This window comes from Canis lupus, chromosome 6 (genome assembly GCF_003254725.2).
Source record: "Canis lupus dingo isolate Sandy chromosome 6, ASM325472v2, whole genome shotgun sequence".
NCBI lineage: Eukaryota > Metazoa > Chordata > Mammalia > Carnivora > Canidae > Canis > Canis lupus.
This window is the reverse complement of record NC_064248.1, coordinates 27,658,091-27,677,280: the sequence shown is the minus strand read 5'-3', so window position 1 is coordinate 27,677,280 and position 19,190 is coordinate 27,658,091. Positions and strand designations below refer to the sequence as shown.

General features: G+C 44.2%; 1 protein-coding gene across 1 annotated transcript in view; it reads left to right on the top strand.

Moving 5' to 3' along the window:
- LOC112679048 (nodal modulator 1) overlaps positions 1-19,190 on the top strand; it is a 57,170-nt gene that overhangs the window by 4,442 nt on the left and 33,538 nt on the right. Inside the window, 10 exon segments of the mRNA XM_025478542.3 lie at positions 3,531-3,631; positions 4,596-4,702; positions 6,949-7,021; positions 8,981-9,019; positions 9,021-9,134; positions 9,666-9,803; positions 10,132-10,221; positions 12,494-12,599; positions 12,776-12,926; positions 18,935-19,109. Coding sequence (XP_025334327.3) covers positions 3,531-3,631; positions 4,596-4,702; positions 6,949-7,021; positions 8,981-9,019; positions 9,021-9,134; positions 9,666-9,803; positions 10,132-10,221; positions 12,494-12,599; positions 12,776-12,926; positions 18,935-19,109 — 1,094 coding nt within the window.

Genomic DNA, 19,190 nt, shown 5'->3' with positions numbered 1-19,190 from the left:
ATTTTATTTATTTATTTATTTATTTATTTATTATTATTTTTTATTTATTTATGATAGTTACAGAGAGAGAGAGAGGCAGAGACACAGGCAGAGGGAGAAGCAGGCTCCATGCACCGGGAGCCTGATGTGGGATTCGATCCTGGGTCTCCAGGATCGCGCCCTGGGCCAAAGGCAGGCGCCAAACTGCTGCGCCACCCAGGGATCCCTATTTTATTTTATTTAAAGATTTTATTTATTGATGAGAGACACACAGAGAGAGACAGAGACATAGACAGAGGGAGAAGCAGGCTCCTTACAGGGACCCCGATGTGGGACTCAATCCCTGGACTTGGCAAAGGCAGACTGGCCTAGGCAAAGGCAGACGCTCAACCGCTGAGCCACCCAGGTGTTCCTACCTTGGACCTATCTTAAGGTTTTCTGTCATTTTTCTTTTTTTTTTTTTTTCTGTCATCTTTCTTGAGATAGGCATCTTGTCCTGAACCTTTCTCCAGAAGCTCTGCTTTTGTAGTTCTGTTCATAAAGTGGTAGCACAATGGTATCTAGAGTTCAGGAGTTGGGACTTTTTTCCTGTCCCAGGGTGGCTTCTTAGCCCCCTCGATCCTTTTTAGGACCGCAGTATTAAACATGGTGAAATTTCACATGAAAATCTGGATCTGCTTCTCAAAGGAGATCAGAACATCTGGTGACCTTGAGCAATACTGGTTCTGTGATGACCTTGGACAAACTACGTCCCCTGAGTCAGTGTCCAGTCTCCTTGCTAGGGGGTCAGGAGAGTGGTAGTAGCTGCCTCACAGCCTGACTTGGAGGACTAATGGGCCAGTGTATTTACAATGTTGAGAAAGACTGGCACATAATGAGCCATGAATAAATCCTTAAAAGCATTCTGCACACGTACAAACAAGAACTCGGAACTTACCTGATAATATCTGCCTTTTAGCAGAGCTGGAGATGTGGGAAAGGGGTTGAGATAAGAGAGGGTTCTGCTCTGCCACGGCTGACGTTTCCAAAGAGTAGGTGTGTGTGATCCCAGTTCTGTAGCTTCAGGAGAGGGGTTGGGGGCCATGGCTGTTTGTGTCAGGCTTGCTTGTCAGTTGGAGGAGGAAGAATTTAGTTCCTGTCATCACAAGGGCAAAGTAGAGCTCAGGTCAGCCGACAGCCATTTGGACTCTGAGGGAGGTTCTTTTTCAGTTTATAGTAGGGGGCACCTGACCCATGCATTCCAGAGAGCAGCAGAGGAAGGGAACCCAACACAGTGCTAAAGCAGAGGTTGCAGATCACCGGCCTGTGGGGGTGTTTTTTCTTTACTTTATTGAATTGTACTATCAGAAAAGTGTAGTCGTCGTAAGGGTATCACGTGAACGTTCCCCAAGTGAACGCAGCATGTAACCTCTACCCGGATAACGACGTAGAACCAGTACCCCAGTGGTGCCCCCTCGCAGGTACTCCCCAACCGCTCCACCCCACCCGCAGGTGACCACTGCCCCGACCGCCTAAAGTTGTAGATGAGTCTTGTCTGTTTTGAACTTGATATAAATGGAATCCTAAAGGGGTACATTTTTGTGTCTGGTTTCTTCCTCCCGACATTGTTAATGACACTCATCTCTATTATGTGTGTGGCTTCCGTTAACTCATTCAACTGCTGTGTGAGTATAAAGTGACTTACCCCTTCTGTTGATGGACGTGTGGGCTGCTTCTCAACTTTGGCCACTAAGTGTGGTGCTCCTGCGAATGTACTTGTTCTGGCCTTTCGGTACATGTGTTCTTGTGTTTGCATTTCTGGTGAGTATATACCAGGAGGGATTGCTGGGCAAGAGAGCACTTACCTGTGCAGCTCTCGTGGATAGTGTGAGGTGTCCAAGGCGGATGTCGCAGCTTCCGCTCTCCCAGCAGTGTGGAAGAGTTCTAGCTGCCCCGCAGCTCACCAGCACTTGGTAAGGGCAGTGTTTTTTCATTTTAGCCATTCTGGTGGTAATGTGGTGGTCTCTCACTGTGTTTTTTAAATTTTAATTAATTGAATTTAAAAATTAAATTCAATTAATTACTAATTAATTTAGTAGTAGTAAATTAATTAATAATTAATATAGTAGTAGTATTAGTTTCAGGGGTAGAGATCAGTGATTCATCAGTCTTATATCACACCCAGTGCTCATTCCATCATATCCCCTCCTTAACGCCCATCACCCAGTTATCCCATCCCCCAAGCCCCTCTCCTCCAGCAAACCTGAGTTTTTCTTATCATTACCAGTCCCTTATGGTTTGTCTCTCTCTCTGATTTCATCTTGTTTTATTTTTCCCTCCCTTCCTCTATGAGCCTCTGTTTTGTTTCTTAAATTCCACACGAGTGAGACCATTCTCATTGTGGTTTTGATATTTATTTATTTGATGGTCAATGAGATTGAATGCTTTTTTTAAAAATATGTTTATTGGCCATATGGATAACATCTTTTGTGAGGTGTCTGTTCAAGTCTTGTGTGCATTTTTGTATTGGTATCTTCCCGTGTGTATGTAATTATTCATTTTACCCAAAATTCTCTTGATTTTCCCTTTTCTCTATTTAACACTCTACACTCTTCCTAACCTTTTAAAAACTTTAACCCTTATTATGATGACCTTTTCCGTCTTTTACACAATTTGAATTAGTTGCTAATACTGAAACATCAGGAGATGACACATAAAATCCAGATGTCTGTTTTTTCTTGAAAGTTTGAACCAGTGGCCCATCCCCTGCTTCGTTCCTGTGGGCATTAGAGTTTATGATCCTGGTTTAACGTGGCTGAGCTCATGCGGTTGGTCAGGACACAGTTTGGAGCCAGGCTTCTGGAGGTTGAGTTGGGGCTCCATCACTCACAAGCTCTGTGACTTTGGCAGGGGGTGGGGGGGCCTTTAACCTTTCTGTGTGTCAGCTTAATCCTCGACCTGTTAAAGTCGTTGTGAGGTGCATATGCACCTAGCCCTGTATTGGGTATGTGATAAGCATCCAATAAATAAAACAATTTGGTGCTTGCTGAATTTTCAGTGGGACTCTGAGATAAGCGCAGCCAAAAGACTGTTATAAAAGCATATTATTGGGATGCCTGGGTGGCTCAATGGTTGAGCATCTGCTTTCGGCTCAGGTCGTGATCCCAGGGTCCTGGGATCAAGTCCCACATCTGGCTCCCCTCAGGGAGCCTGCTTCTCTGCCTATATCTCTCCCTCTCTCTCATGAATAAATAATTAAAAAAAATATATATTTTGTTTTATTTTATTTTATTTTTTATATATATATTTTAAAAAGCATATTATCCTCCACACACTGTTTCACTCTGGGACAGGAAACTGGGTGTCCAGGGGAAGAGGCGAGAGGGAGACGTCCCTGCATCCCTCTTGGTACCTTTGGATGTTAAATCATGAGAGCGTATTAAGTGCTCAAAAATAAACTGAAGATTGACCAAGAAAATGTGTTTTGCCTAGACAGGTTCACCTTCTGTCAGAACTAAACTTGCTCTTGTGTCTTGTACCCTGCTCCTTTCCCTCCCACCTTCATTTCTTAGAGCCAACGATCGTGGAGCTGTATGTGGATGGCGTCAGTGACATCTGTACCAAGGGTGGGGACATCGACTTTGTGTTCACCGGGTTCTCTGTGAATGGAAAGGTTTGGCTTCGGAACATGGTTATTTTTAATGTTTGCTCTGTATCATGTACTGAGTCTTTTCTGACCTTTAAAAAAGCAGGACTTTTTAGTGGGGACTCTGAGTTCCCAAGAGACCCACAGACAGACTTCAGGAGGGTCTCAGAATGGGTAAAATTTGGTGTAAAAGGTAATGGGTGACTAAAACCCAGTCAGATCTGGGCTACTTGTCATTCTCTCATGAGGGCAGTTGTAAGGGAATGCGAGGCCATTCCACTGTAAAGCTTGGCTGAGTAACTTCCAGGGATGGCCCCTTCTGGGTGCAGGCTGGGAAGAGCGCAGGCCTCAGGACTTCTGGCAACCTGTAATCACCGTGGGCAAATGAAACCAGTCTCCTGCAGATAGGATTTGCATTTGCTTCATCCACTCTCCCAGGAGTTGTCTCAGTAAACTAGATTCTCTAAGAGTTTTTTGGGGTACCTTGGTGGTGTGAATTTAGGGGGCTAACCTGTGTGAATGGCGGCTCCAAGTTCAGATATTTCAGGGGAGTTCTTTTTCCTCCCTCCATCTGGCACCATGGTTGACATGTGCGAATTGCCCTGCTATTCGTTTCTTCACGGCAAGTTGATTTCTCCTCTGCCTTCAAATGAGAGTGAGGTGCTTGCTCTCAATGAGGCAAAGTGGTCCTGGCTTCATGTGTAAGTTTCTTGCTAGTGTGGAGGATCATGGTACTTTTCTTTCTCCATAGATTGTAAAATCATGGTGCATCTTTAGCTGATGGTGTCTTAGATTCGATGAAATAAAGTATTATTTCACCATTACTGTTGCCTCACTCAGCACCCCAACTAATTCCAGGGAAGGGTATGCATCATTTATCTACTCTTTGTGAAGGAGTCTTGACCCAAAGAAAGGTATAAGGTCCATGCAGGGAGCATGAGCAGGGGAACTCTGCTGCTGGTTTGGGTCCTGACCTCCTTCTCCTTGACAGGTTCTCAGCAAAGGGCAGCCCCTGGGCCCTGCAGGAGTTCAGGTGTCTCTGAGAAACACAGGGACTGAAGCAAAGATCCAGTCCACAGTGACACAGCCTGGTGGAAAGTAAGTTGTGCCTGTGTCCTCCTGCCTCACAGCTGAGGGGAGGGAGGGAGCCTGTGACTGGGCCTGGGAGACCTGGGTTCAGATCTTTATTTGGCCTCTTAACTGCAGATGAGTTCATGCCTCTCGGGGCCTCAAGCTCTTCATCTGTGAAATGGAAGTTATCTGACCCGTCACCTCTAGAGTTGATGGGATGATCAAACATGAGTTAATCTTTGTACAGCACCTGCTGCAGGCCTGGCACATAGTAGGCCTTCATTTAACAGTGGGCTTGGCTCTGGAGCCTAAAAACCTGGGTTTGATTCCAGGTTCCTCCACTTACTGGGTTTGATCTGGAGCAAGTTACTTAATGCATTTGGGCCTCAAGTTTCTTATTTATAAATGATGATGGTGGAACCTATCATCATTTATAAGGAATGATGATATTAAAGGTTAGCAGGAAGATTAAATTAATAGTATTACTTCAAACTGCCTGGCATGGAATAGAGTGCATAATAGTGTTAGCTCAATATAGATTTGGTCAGTTATGATTTTTTTTTTTAAATTTTTAAATTCTGTTTAGAGAGTGCATAGGAGGAGAGGGGCAGAGGGAGAGGGAGAGAGAGAATCCCAAGCAGTTTCCATGCCTAGTGCAGAGGCTGGGGCTCAATTTCATGACCCTGAGATCATGACCTGAGCTGAAATCAAGAGTCAGATGCTCAACCAATTGAGCCACCCAGGTGCCCCTTAATTAGGATTTTTAAAAATCACATTATCACTATTATATCAAAATTATTTTGTGGTTGGAACTGACAACTATTTAATTAACCTCAGAGTCAGATTTAAAGTGTTTAATGGATTTATATCGTTGAGTTGTAAATGTTAACAGATGTGCCAAGATTAACTCAGAGTAGTTCCAACTGATAATTTTGAAAGCATTCGAATCATTACTCCTTCAATACACAAAACCAACTTAACTGCAAATTAGAAGCTTATAATGAGTCTGTTGCTCTCCAGTTTTTCAATGAGGATTGTTGAAATTATTTTTTAGTTTGGGGATAACATTTATGTCTACTTGATTGATGCCTGTGGGAGGAATGCGGAGCTTCTATTTTCTCTGGGCTAGCAGTTTGCTCTTGACCTCCCTGGGTGAAGTGACTTGAACTTGTTCAGTCTCCTTCATCTGCACTGAGTAAAACAATGATCATAACTTGCAGGAGTAGAGGCTGCATCTCCCCACGGCCAAAATCCAATAGTAATTTCAATTTTATTGTAGCAAAGTGATTTCCAAGTCATACCCAATTATGACAGGCAATACTTGATATAATGAAATACCACCACAGGAGAAGAAATTAGATGGATTTTTTTGGTAGTCTATTTTACTAGAATGAGCACTCATTGTCTGGTGCTTTACACATTTAAAAGGGTCAAGTGTATCAGACAGTGTTTCCAGCCTCAGCTTCTGTCACTCTGGTCTTGATTTGCCCATGGTTACTTAACTGGTATTCATCAGTGTCTGGTTTGGTCATTGTAGTTTGTGCAAGAGCCCAGAATGGCTCACTCTGTATTTTTTCTGATAAGAGATCTAAACTCTTCTGTATAAGATTCGAAGCTTGTTATCATTTGCCCTGCCCACGTCATTAACATCAGCATAGGCCTCAGCCTTTCAGATCTGTTCTCTCTTCTGCACCCAGGACTCTTTCCTTCCCACTGTTCCCCTGGACACTTCCTTCCCTTCTCTTTGCCTATTCATGCCTATCACCTCTGCTCAAAGCAGACTTGAATGTTTTATGACTGATCCTTGCTGAACCAGGGACTGGTTTTTGTTTTTTGTTTTTTTTTAAAGATTTTATTTATTTATTCATGAGAGACACAGAGAGAGAGGCAGAGACATAGGTAGAGGGACTTGATCTCAGGACTCTGGGATCATGCCCTGAGCCAAAGGCAGACACTCAACCACTGAGCCACCCAGGTGTCCTCCCAATATCTGGTTTTTAAGGTCAGAAATCCTTGGGGTTAAGGGAAACATAAAACCTTCTTCCTGGCAGCACACAGAATACCTGTTCTTGTACACAGGAAGTATTCCAATTAAGTGCTCCTCGATGTGGATTTGTATAGTGAATGACTGAATTTTTGTTTATGTTCATTTAGCCAGCCATTGGCAAGTTTGTGATAATCCAAACATTATTTTCTTGTTCTTACAATATTAGCTATAAATTAGAACACTTGGGCTGTTGAGAGAAAGTTAATTGGTATTTTTTATTTCTTAGGTTTGCATTTTTTAAAGTTCTTCCTGGGGATTATGAAATTCTTGCAACTCATCCAACCTGGGCATTGAAAGAGGTGAGTATTTCAGTTGTTGATAGCTGTGCCAGCAGTGTTCTGGTTTGGAGACAAGGATAGAGGGCTCATTTCAGGGTATGAAATGAGTTTATGGTTTTTCTGGAAGTAAATGAGAAAAAAGACAATGCTGCTGATTGATTCGGTGGTATTTATAAGATAAAACTCACTGTAGCAGATGTTCCTTCTGTTGTTTTTGGTTTTAGGTGACAATACTGTCTTCCTGCTGTGAAATAGGTCTGTTATTAACTATAGCTATTTTAAGCTGAATCAACACCAGAAGGACCTGATGAGATTTATTTGTTCTTTTTCCAGTCTGAAACAGCAATCTATAAACATACTTAACATTCTAGAAACCATTGCACGTGTGCCCAAGGAGAATGTAAAAGAATGCCTATCGCAGTTTTGTTTATACTAGCAAAATATTATAAGCGACCTAAATGTCCGTTAAGTAGAGAGCAGAATGTGGTTTTATCACACAGAATCCTGTAGGACAGCAATGAGTGAAACAGAGCTACGTGGATCAATAGGAGTACATTTAAAAACATAAAGTTGAGGGAAAAAGGCAAGTTGCTGAGGGTAAGGAAACACAGTATTGTTTATACAGTAATTAAAAACACTCAGGGTACTTCCACTTACAGATAGAGTCCTATGTAAAAAAAGTATGAGGATGTGCATGAGAACGGCAGATACTATATTCATTATGACACTGACATCTATAGAGGGAGGCAGGAAGGGATTTCGAGGTATGCAAGACTCGAATTATACTTCTGCTTTTATTTCTTAGCTGGTTAGAGTGTGTATAGGTGTTCTTTAGAGTAGTTTTTATATCTTTTTTAAAGGTATTAGAGATACAGAGCACAAGTGGAGGGGAGGGCAGAGGGAGAGGGAGAAGCAGACTCCCTGCTGAGCAGGGAGCCTGACATGGGGCTTGATCCCAGGATCTGGGATCATGACCTAAGCCAAAGGCATATGCTTAACCCAATGAGCCACCCAGGCACTCCCAATGATATCTTTTTATTTGATGGAAATAGTTTATGATAAAAGATGAAAAAAGGAAGAAACAGACCAGGTGAGGTTTTGTAATCACTACAGGAAAACAAATTGAAGTAAGATTTAAAGGACATTTCAACACATTAACTTTTATATTAGTTTTGAGGCTGTGTTTTGTTCTTGCTAAGGAACTATTAGAATCAGTATTTTAGTTTTTACTCTATAGTTTTTAAGCATTTAGAGTTGATGGTATGGTTTCACACTTCTACTTATCTGTATACTATTTATGACTGCAAGTTTTCAGGGGGTTAAAAATGTTTTATTTAGAACTCATGGCTTATACATTGATTAGAATAAACTTTAAGGCTTATATTCTTAATCGTATGTATAAAGGAATTTGAATCTATTAACATAAGATTGTATTTAAAAGTAGATCATGCTATTAAAAGTCACGATAATGATTGTCTTTGGCAGATAGTACCTGGAAATTAGTGTGAAGGGGCTCCTGGGTGCTGGTTACAGGGCATGTTCAGTTTGTGAAGATCACTGCTCTGTACACCTAGACTATATGCATTTTTTTCTCTGTGAACTGTGCTTCGACAGCTTTAAAGTCACATGCATATATACCATCAAACATGGAAAAAAGTAAAGGATGCTCATTTAAAAAAATTGCAACAGATAGACCAGAGTAAAGGAGTGGTAACAGAGGTGGAACATTTGGAAGGTGGAAAAGTGTAAAACAAACCGTTCGCGACGCAAAGGAGATCATCATTGTGATGGACATTTTGCCACATTTCATTTTAATTCATTTTGCTTGCGAACACGTGGTTGTGATTCTATCACCTTCCCAGTTTTCCATGTTACTCCCCACCCCCTCATTAATATTTTAGCTTAAGCATATCTTCACGGTTGTTAAACACTCCGTGAGGATTTGTTACTTGGGAAGTTAAAATCACCTTCTTCCTGTAGGCGAGCACCACTGTGCGGGTGACCAACTCCAATGCCAACTGCCGCCAGTCCCCTCATCGTGGCTGGCTACAATGTGTCTGGCTCTGTCCGCAGTGATGGGGAACCCATGAAAGGGGTGAAGTTTCTTCTCTTTTCATCTGTAGTTTCCAAAGAGGTACGTAAAAAAGAGCCAAGAATGGGTGAGATTGTGAGAACGCAGGCTGAGAACACACTGAAAATGCAGGCCAAGGTAGGGGCACAGTCTCTACATGTAAAAGCTTTGCGTTTCTTGGTTGACTCGCAAGAACCTGAATGTCTGTGGTGGGAGTGGGCTCCAGTGGAAAGTGCACAGGCTCTGAAATCTCATACGCAGGTGCAGACAGATCACAGCTCTGCCTTTTGCTGGCTGTGTGAGCCCGCCACTTGCCCTTCCAGAGCTCTATTTCCTTGACCGCAGAATAACGCCCCACTGTAGGGAAGGACGATGACATCGTTTGTTCCAAGAAGACCATGCCAGTTTTTTTAACTCCCCAACTTGAGTGTAAAAGTTTTTGTTCATTTTACCTCCCTACTATGCCGTGGGTTTCAGAAACATGTGTTTTGTGATGTAAAACTTAGAAGAATTTTCTGCTAGTGTGGCCGTTTGATGGTAATGAGAACCTAGGAGTGGAAAAGGAAGTCATTTTCTTTTCTCCCCTTGACATAGGATGTCCTGGGTTGCAACATCTCTCCAGTGCCTGGCTTCCAACCCCCAGATGAGAGTCTGGTGTATCTGTGCTATGCAGTCTCCAAAGAAGATGGCTCGTTTTCCTTCTATTCCTTGCCAAGCGGGGACTATACTGTGGTGAGTGGAGAATATTTGTGTTTTCTGGACATTGTAGACTCTGCAGACACAGCGAGAGTCAATGCCATTTGGGTGTTAAAGGGAAAAAAATGATTGCCTTGCAGTTTCGCGACCGATTTCTTTAGCATTGTTATTTTGGACGAGACTCAGACTTCATCAGTCGTGGCTGCAAAAAGTTTGGGCCTTCCTCTTTTAAGATCAGCAGCAGTTATGATTAATAGTTTCTCTTGGCTCGCCTCGAACCCCTTGTCGTTTGTGGCTTCCTGGGTCGATTATTAATATTGATCATGTTGTGGGCTCTTAGTAATTAACAGACCCTTCCTTCTAGATTCCCTTTTATAGAGGGGAGAGGATTACCTTTGATGTTGCTCCTTCCAGACGAGACTTCGCAGTGGAACATGACAGCCTGAAAATTGAGGTAAGACCTCCCTCCAGAAGGGACAGGTGTTTGGGTTTCCCATCTCTGGGCACAGGTGTTGCAAACATGTTTACGAAAATCAGTATTTTATCTGGAAGGGCTGGGCTGTGGGAAGAAACCAGAATCTTGTGCTCTGTTCCAGTTTAGCCTGGGATCCACTGTCTCAGAATTTCTTCACATGAGGAATGTGGAGGCCCCAGTTATAGCTACTTTGTTCGTTGAAATGTATTTATTGAGTGTCAGTCTCAGGTGGCGATTCAGGTACTGTTCTAGGGGTGGATGTACCCTGGGGACCCAAAAAGCTGCAAATTTCTATTCTTCCGGAGTGCAATGGCAGAAAGAAACAATGCACTTATAAATAGGTATGTTAGGTAGTACATTAGGAGGTGGCAAGTGTTCCATAGAAAAATAAAGAAAGGAGGTGACACACTTCCAGGATTTCATAAATGGACCTCCTAGTGTTACAGTTATTGAAAAAATTAGATTTTAATCGCGTTCTTTTAATGTTGCATTTGAAAGTACTGTGTTGAAGTAGCTGCGGTTGGTAGAAGCTAGCTTTTAGGTCACATGCTCAGTGGGGTTCTGACGGCTTTTTAAGATTCCTTAAATCACTTGCCGGCTTTGTGCACACTGGAGGTGGATGGGGGTGGGGAGGTGTCCTTGCTTGCTTTGTGCGGGGCTTGTGCATTTGATCTCGACTAAACACCAGTTTTTAAGTAGAGACATGAATGAAATTTCAGGGAGTAGCCTGGAAGCCGCATGAGGTCAGGTGCATTAGTGATGTCTCATTCTTCACATATTCCTAAGGTGATTTAGTGCCTGGCACAGAGCAGGTGTCTTGTAAAAGTAGTTGTTGAGTGAATGCAGGAATTGGTAAGTAGATAAACCACATCTTTTTAGAAGGATCAGGAAGGGCTACCTGAATTAAAAAAAAAAAAAAAAAAAAACAGGGCAGCTGGGGTGGCTCAGCGGTTTAGTGCCTCCTTCAGCCCAGGGTGTGATCCTGGAGATCCGGGATTGAGTCCTACGTCAGGCTCCCAGCATAGAGCCTGCTTCTCCCTCTGCCTGTGTCTCTGCCTCTCTCTCTCTGGGTTTCTCATGAATAAATAAATAAAATCTTTAAAAAAACAAAAACAAAAACAAAACAAAAAAACCATTGAATTTTTAAGAAATCTCTCAAATGCTCTTGTATGTATGCGTGCATTCATTCATCTGTTCTTGGATTCAGAAGTGATTTATTCAGTGCCTACTGTGTACCAGCTGACTAAGACAGAAAAGGTCACTATATTCATGGAGGTTACATTCTAGTAAGAGGTAGACAAAGGAAGATAAATCAAGGACATTTGAGATATTGATAAAATTTGGACCAAGCTAATGAAATAGGCTAGTGTGATAGTGAGTGGCTGGGGTAGAAAGCAGGGGCAGGGGCCTCTGAGATGGGATGGATAGTCAGGGAAGGCCTCTTGGAGGTGGTGATGGCTTGAGTTGAAACTGGAATGATGAGAAGGAGGAGCCTCCCCCCTGATCTTGTCCAGAGGTGGGAGAGAATGGTCCAGGCTGAGAGGGGCAGCTGGTGTAAAAGGTCCACGGGAGGGATGCCTGTGGTGCATGCATGTAGTCAGCTTGAGGACCCAGGGATCAAGGTGGCTGGAACATAGTGACTCCAGGGAGAGCAAAACCATGGTACTCACGAGCTGGAGCATAGACACATGTAAATCAAGCACAGGGTGTGGTAGTGGGTGCGGAAGGTGACCTCGGTGGAGTGAACCAAGATTTGAATTCAGGTTATGGTGGGAAAAGACAGGACACCTGGCAGGGGTAGGATGCATAGGATGGATTGATATTGGAGTGTGGGGAGGGGGTCCCAGGTGACGCTGTGGTTTGAGGTCAGAAGACTGGAGGTGATGTGGTTCACCAGATTGGGAGCATCTGGAGGGGAGGAGGCAGGACGGGAGCAAGTGTTACATGGTGGTGGGGGGAGCAGGAGGCTTTCAAGTTTGATTCTGTGATCTTTAACTGGGGAAGTAAGCCTGTAGATCTTTGGTACTCAGTTATTTGACAAACATCAGGGTGACCAGAGTGTAAGAAGCAGACAGACCCCCGGGGAACATGCAGAGGTGTGGGAGCAGCAGGAGTCAGGGGAGTGGGTTGGGACCCGGCTGGGACTCGGGACTCCTGCACCCATGGCTGTGCTGAGCGCTGGCGTGAGTGGACGAGGAGGGCCTTACCGCTCCGGCACATGTGAACCTTCTTCCTATTCTTCATCTTCCAGCCTGTGTTCCACGTCATGGGATTCTCTGTCACTGGGAGGGTCTTGAATGGACCCGAAGGCGAAGGCGTTCCAGAGGCCGTAGTCACTCTGAATAACCAAATCAAAGGTCGGCAGCTGTGTTGACCCCCCAGAACTGTTTGCCAGTACTGGATTTTGATCCCAGAGAGAAATGGAAGGGAAACTATCTTAATGGTGCTGTGAAAATATGCCAGCTTTTTGTCTCAAGAGGGGATGGACAGCTGTCTTTGGCTCATCTTCTATTTGCATCTTTTTGTTTTCTAGTCAAAACCAAAGCTGATGGCTCATTCCGCCTGGAAAACATCACCACGGGGACGTACACGATCCATGCTCAGAAGGAACACCTCTACTTTGAAACCGTCACCATCAAAATTGCACCTAACACACCTCAGCTGGCTGACATCATTGCCACAGGGTGAGGTCATTGTGTTTGGGTCTGGAAGTGCCTGTGTGGACGTTTGAGAACAAAATTACCTTTGATCTGTCTGTGTGTTTCTGCCAGGGATCCACATGGGGTCTTAGGCACCTGTAAGAAATTCGGGCGGGGGGGGGTGGGGGTGACCCCCCGAGGAAGATTAGTGCTAAGTCTTACAAACTGAAGGAGCTAGTTATATGTCGATGCTTAGGGAAAACTGTCTTGCTTCAAAGTTAGAATGAGTCTAAGTTAGAAGAAGATCTCTCTATATCTGACTTCACATCTGCAAGACCTTCCATGGCTTCACTCTCAAGGACTTTGGAAGATAGTATAGTTGTTTGAGAAAGTTTGCTGTGAGATGCTTCCAGTCTTTGTGACCGTTCTTCCTGCTTTGCTGTACTTACTGCGAGTATGAGAGGGGATCTGGTAGTTGAATCTCTATGGTCTTATCCTACAGTGATACCATGTGGTGCAAAGAACCTGGGCCTTGGAGTCAGATCTCAGATCCTTCTCTCACCTACGTGTAACCCCTGGAATGGGGGAGCTACATCTCTCTCTGAGATAGCACTGGATACTCACTGAACCATAACTTTAATGGAGTTAGGGCAGGGTCTTCCTGGAGAGAGGTGGCAGGAGCAAAGGCACGCAGTCTAGAACAGCACAGTGTCTGTAGCTGGGAGCTTATGACTTGGTGTTGCTGGGCAGGCCAAAGAGAGTGATGAGGCTGGAGGGACAGATCTCAGAGGACCTCTGGACACCCCACTGGAAGAATGAGGCTTTCTCCAGCACGGGTCAGGGGGCCAGCAATCCATTTTGAGCATAGAGGTGACATGATTAGATTTTTGTTTTCAGGGACACCTGGGTGGCTCAGTAGTTGAGCGTCTGCCTTTGGCTCAGGGCGTGATCCCAGCTGGGGTCTTGGGATCAAGTCCCACATCGGGCTCCACACAGGGAGCCTGCTTCTCCCTCTGCCTGTGTCTCTACCTCTTTCTGTGTCTCTCATGAATAAATAACATCTTTAAAAAAAAAAGATTTTTGTTTTCAGAGAGGCACCTTGGCAGTAGTGAAGGATGACTCTGAAGGGGACAAGATTGGGGCTCAGGTAGCATGAAAGCAGACTTGATGGGGGCTTGCCTTAGGGGGAGATCAAGGACGGGTTGGAGGAGTATTTAGGAGTTCCCAGTTTGAGAAGCAGGATGGCTGTGGCGCCCCCAGCTGTGGGCAGGGAGAGGAGCCTGTTAGGTGCTGAGGGTTGAGCAGGACCACCAGGTGGCACTCTGCGCAGATGCCTGGACAGGTCGTAACCCAGGGAGACCCTGCCAGAGGGCAGCCAGAACCCTAGATGTGTAAAAAGCAAGTAGAATTAGAAGAGCAGGCCCCAAATGGAATGCCGGTGTCCGAGGGGTGGCCTCAGGAGGATCCAGGCAGTGGGTTGTAGCTGTGAGGTCAAACCTGACGGTCAGGGAGGCCCAGGAGCTGAGCCTCGAAAGCATGCTCCATTGCCTTGGTTACTGAGGAGACGTCAGTGACAACTTCTGTAGACAGGTAGGGGTCAGGGTCAGGGATTCTGTGACAAATGAGTGATTGGGAAGTACATCACCGGTGGGAACCCTGTACATCATTGCGTTAGAGCTTAGAAAATCATTTTGGATTCACAGCCTGCCTTCTTTTCCCTCATAAACATTTTTGAGCAACTACTCTGGGTGAGGTGCAGTGACAGAGGCTGGTGTGTAGCAGTGAACTCATTTGGCATTGACAGAACCAAGGATTTCATCTTACTGGGGAGACAGGTTTGAGCTGAGTAACTTGTGATTGTAAGTTCTGGTAGGTATGCAGGGAAGAGGGGCTTTTTTTTTTTTTTTTTAATTTATTTTTTATTGGTGTTCAATTTACTAACATACAGAATAACCCCCAGTGCCCGTCACCCATTCACTCCCACCCCCTGCCCTTCTCCCCTTCCACCACCCCTAGTTCGATTCCCAGAGTTAGCAGTCTTTACGTTCTGTCTCCCTTTCTGATATTTCCCACATATTTCTTCTCCCTTCCCTTATATTCCCTTTCACTATTATTTATATTCCCCAAATGAATGAGAACATATAATGTTTGTCCTTCTCCGACTGACTTACTTCACTCAGCATAATACCCTCCAGTTCCATCCACGTTGAAGCAAATGGTGGGTATTTGTCATTTCTAATAGCTGAGTAATATTCCATTGTGTACATAAACCACTATCTTCTTTATCCATTCATCTTTCGTTGGACACCGAGGCTCCTTCCACAGTTTGGCTATCGTGGCCATTGCTGCTAGAAACATCGGGGTGCAGGTGTCCCGGCGTTTCATTGCATTTGTATCTTTGGGGTAAATCCCCAACAGTGCAATTGCTGGGTCGTAGGGCAGGTATATTTTTAACTCTTTGAGGAACCTCCACACAGTTTTCCAGAGAGGCTGCACCAGTTCACATTCCCACCAACAGTGTATGAGGGTTCCCTTTTCTCCGCATCCTCTCCAACATTTGTTGTTACCTGCCTTGTTAATTTTCCCCATTCTCACGGGTGTGAGGTGGGATCTCATTGTGGTTTTGATTTGTATTTCCCTGATGGCAAGTGATGCAGAGCATTTTCTCATATGCATGTTGGCCATGTCTATGTCTTCCTCTGTGAGATTTCTGTTCATGTCTTTTGCCCATTTCATGATTGGATTGTTTGTTTCTTTGGTGTTGAGTTTAAGAAGTTCTTTATAGATCTTGGAAACTAGCCCTTTATCTGATATGTCATTTGCAAATATCTTCTCCCATTCTGTAGGTTGTCTTTTAGTTTTGTTGACTGTATCCTTTGCTGTGCAAAAGCTTCTTATCTTGATGAAGTCCCAATAGTTCATTTTTGCTTTTGTTTCTTTTGCCTTCGTGGATGTATCTTGCAAGAAGTTACTGTGGCCGAGTTCAAAAAGGGTGTTGCCTGTGTTCTTCTCTAGGATTTTGATGGAATCTTGTCTCACATTTAGATCTTTCATCCATTTTGAGTTTATCTTTGTGTATGGTGAAGGAGAGTGGTCTAGTTTCATTCTTCTGCATGTGGATGTCCAATTTTCCCAGCACCATTTATTGAAGAGACTGTCTTTCTTCCAATGGATAGTCTTTCCTCCTTTATCGAATATTAGTTGAGGGAAGAGGGGCTTGACACTGAGAGGACTCGCACTGGGTCACTGAGCCCAGGGAGCAGCAGTTAGCTAAGTGAAGCACTTCCCAGGCAGCTGGGAACAGCATGTTCCAGGGCCTGGAGGGGAGGGAACAGAGCTTTCTGGAAGGTGGCCAGTGTGGCTGGAGGCAGCTGGTGAGGTTGGAGAGCAAGTAGCTGGATTGTGGAGGTGGGCTCTTCCTGCCCCCCCCCCCCCCCGCCCAAATGCAATGGAAAGCTGTTGAAGAGTTTTCACCAAGGGAGCGATAGGGATCAGGGCATTTTCAAAACAAAAATTTTTGTTTTCTCTTCTGGCTGCTATGTGGAGACAGGATTGCAGGGAGGCCAGGGTGTGAGTGGAGGGACTCGATTGGAGGCAGCTGATAGTTGTCTGGAGATGTGGTGGTGGCGGGATCCGGGTGCCGATCAGGAAGGGTGAGAGTAGTGCATTTGACAGATACTGTGGGGAGGGAGTCAGCAGGCCTTGTGCTCTTGAGGTCCCACATTTCTTATTTGAGCAACTGTATAGATGGAAGAGATGCTATTCATGGAAATGGAGAAATATATTTATATTTATTTTTTTCCTTCAAGTGGAATATTTGGGACAAAGAAAAATGATATCATTGAGCATATTTGGGAAAATTCAGTTTCCTTTTGGGTCACCATAGCACACTTGCCTTTTAATTCATTCCTATTTCTTACTTTAAAAAAAAATCCCAATTTATTTGAGAAGGAAATGCTTTGGCTTCTGTCCAAATGACTAATGAGACTATAGTTATCTTGCAATGCACCAGAATTCCCAGGTTTTATCCATAAATTTTTTTTTTTTTTGTTATCCATAAATCTTGATGAAGAAATTTTGTGACACAAATCAATTTCTAAGGGCTTCAGTATAATAAAACACCTGTCCTACCAGCTTTTTAGTTCAGTTTTTTTTTTTTTTTTTTTTAACTAAAGCCAATATGCATTTGAGGTTTGGGGTAACTGGCCACTTCTCTTTGAGAAAATTAGCAAAAACAGGTTGGATGGTTAGAATATTTAAAACTTGGAGAAGCAGAGAAGTTCAACGTGGATGAATAAGGTGACATTTCCTGGGATGTGTACACAAATCAAGAGACTATGACATAGATCCTTAAGAATAACTCCTCAATATTCCCTTTCTGCCCTTTTATTCTGAAATGCCCAGAAGAGGGAAATGAGAACCAAAATGTGTACCTTCAAGTCTAGATCAGAGACCTGCACACTTTCTGTGTAGAGGGCCAGGGAATAAATATTGTAGGCTTCCTGGGCCATGTGGCCTCTGACAAACCCACCGGAGCCAGCTCATAAATGGATGGGCGTGGCTGTGTTCCAGTTAATCTTTATTTGGAACAATGAAATGTGAATTCCATATGATATTACAGGATATTACTATTTTGATTTTCTGCCCCTCTTAACCCTTCAGAAGTATGGTTGAGCCCAGTTGGTTGAGCCACTCCTGATTTTGGCTTAGGGCATGATCTCAGGGTGAGATCGAGCCCCTCTCTTGGGCTCTGCACCTGGGCGTGGAGTCTAAGATTCCTCTCTCCCTCTCGTTTTGTTCCTCCTCTCCTTTCAAAAAAAAAAAAAAAAAAAGAAAGAAAAAAGAATGGAAGTAAAAGTGGGAACGACATTCCTAGCCCACAGTCCATGCAAGAGCAGGCTGCTGGCTGGACTTGGCACGTGGGCCCTCGTTCCTCGCCCGCTGCTCTTGATCGTGAGCTCATGTGGCAGGCTGGTCACTTTGCTCTAAAGAAGTGATTGGCTCGTGGTCATTATCGTATTTCACACACAGTCTGCCACCACTTTGTTGTTTTCCACCACTTTTTATTTGCATCGGGGAGGGGGTGGGGTGGGGTGGGGGGTGTTCCAGCCTCGAATGTACCCCCATAATTATCCAGCATTCCCAGCCACCTTTTCTGACTCTCTTTCTGTCACAAGTATCAACTGATTTTTATCCAAAATGACTCTTGATTCAAAAATACAACCTTTAGTCAGTGGAAGAGACAATCATGGCCTCCGGCTGTGGTGCATTATTACACTTTAACAGGTCGACTGCTAAAAAAGTGAAGAACGGCACTTAAGGATGATGGTCTTTGTTGGTCTTTCTCAGCCTGGGGATGCGCCTTTCATGCCTTTCTCTGGGTGCACTTTCCGGCACTGCACATACTGCTCATTTAGAACCCCCAATCCGAGCCATGACCTGAATGGAACCTTTCAATTTAAGTCGATTTTGTGGCTCCTAGCTCTTAAGGAATTCAGTTTCAGCTTTGTAATTATTTTAAACTTAATTACATTTTCTGTTCCCATCTCCTCGATCACTTTTATGCACGAATTATATATAATCACAGGCGAGGAAGGCGTCTTCAGGGACCCTGCCCTTGTTTCACGTGGCTGGTGCCATGGGTTTGGAGGGCTGCTTACAGCCCTTGCATTTAAGCTCTGGCCCACATTCTCTGTCCAGGGCTGCTATACCATCAATGATCCAATTTACCTGAAACATTTTTATCATCTACAGATTTTCTGAAAATTGCTTCTGCAGTGGGGGGTGGCACATGTCCCCCAGAATGCACAATCAGGCCCCACCGTGGGCCTCTGCTGTGTCTTTTCCCTCACACAGGGAGGGGTTCAGCCTTCCTTCCAAAGGTTGCTTTTTTGGAACTGGAGTCATTTGGGCTGCTTTTCTATCTCTCTGTTAGGGTTAAACTTGTCGCCAGGAGTGGGGCAGGAAGAGGGATGTACAGTTTGGGTGGGAGGCTGCCTTTCTCCTGTTTTAATTGAGTTCTCATGCTGGAATGAATGGGCCCCTTGTTGCAGGTTCAGTGTCTGTGGCCAGATATCAATCATTCGCTTCCCTGACACTGTCAAGCAGATGAGTAAATACAAAGTTGTCCTGTCGTCTCAAGACAAGGACAAGTCTTTGGTCACCGTGGAGACAGATGCCCATGGATCATTTTGTTTTAAAGCGAAGCCAGGGACCTACAAAGTCCAGGTATGATGAGTTTTATTCTATATAAGATATTTGAAAATAACAGTGATTTTTTAAAGGGTTATTATTAGCCAAATTGGGTAA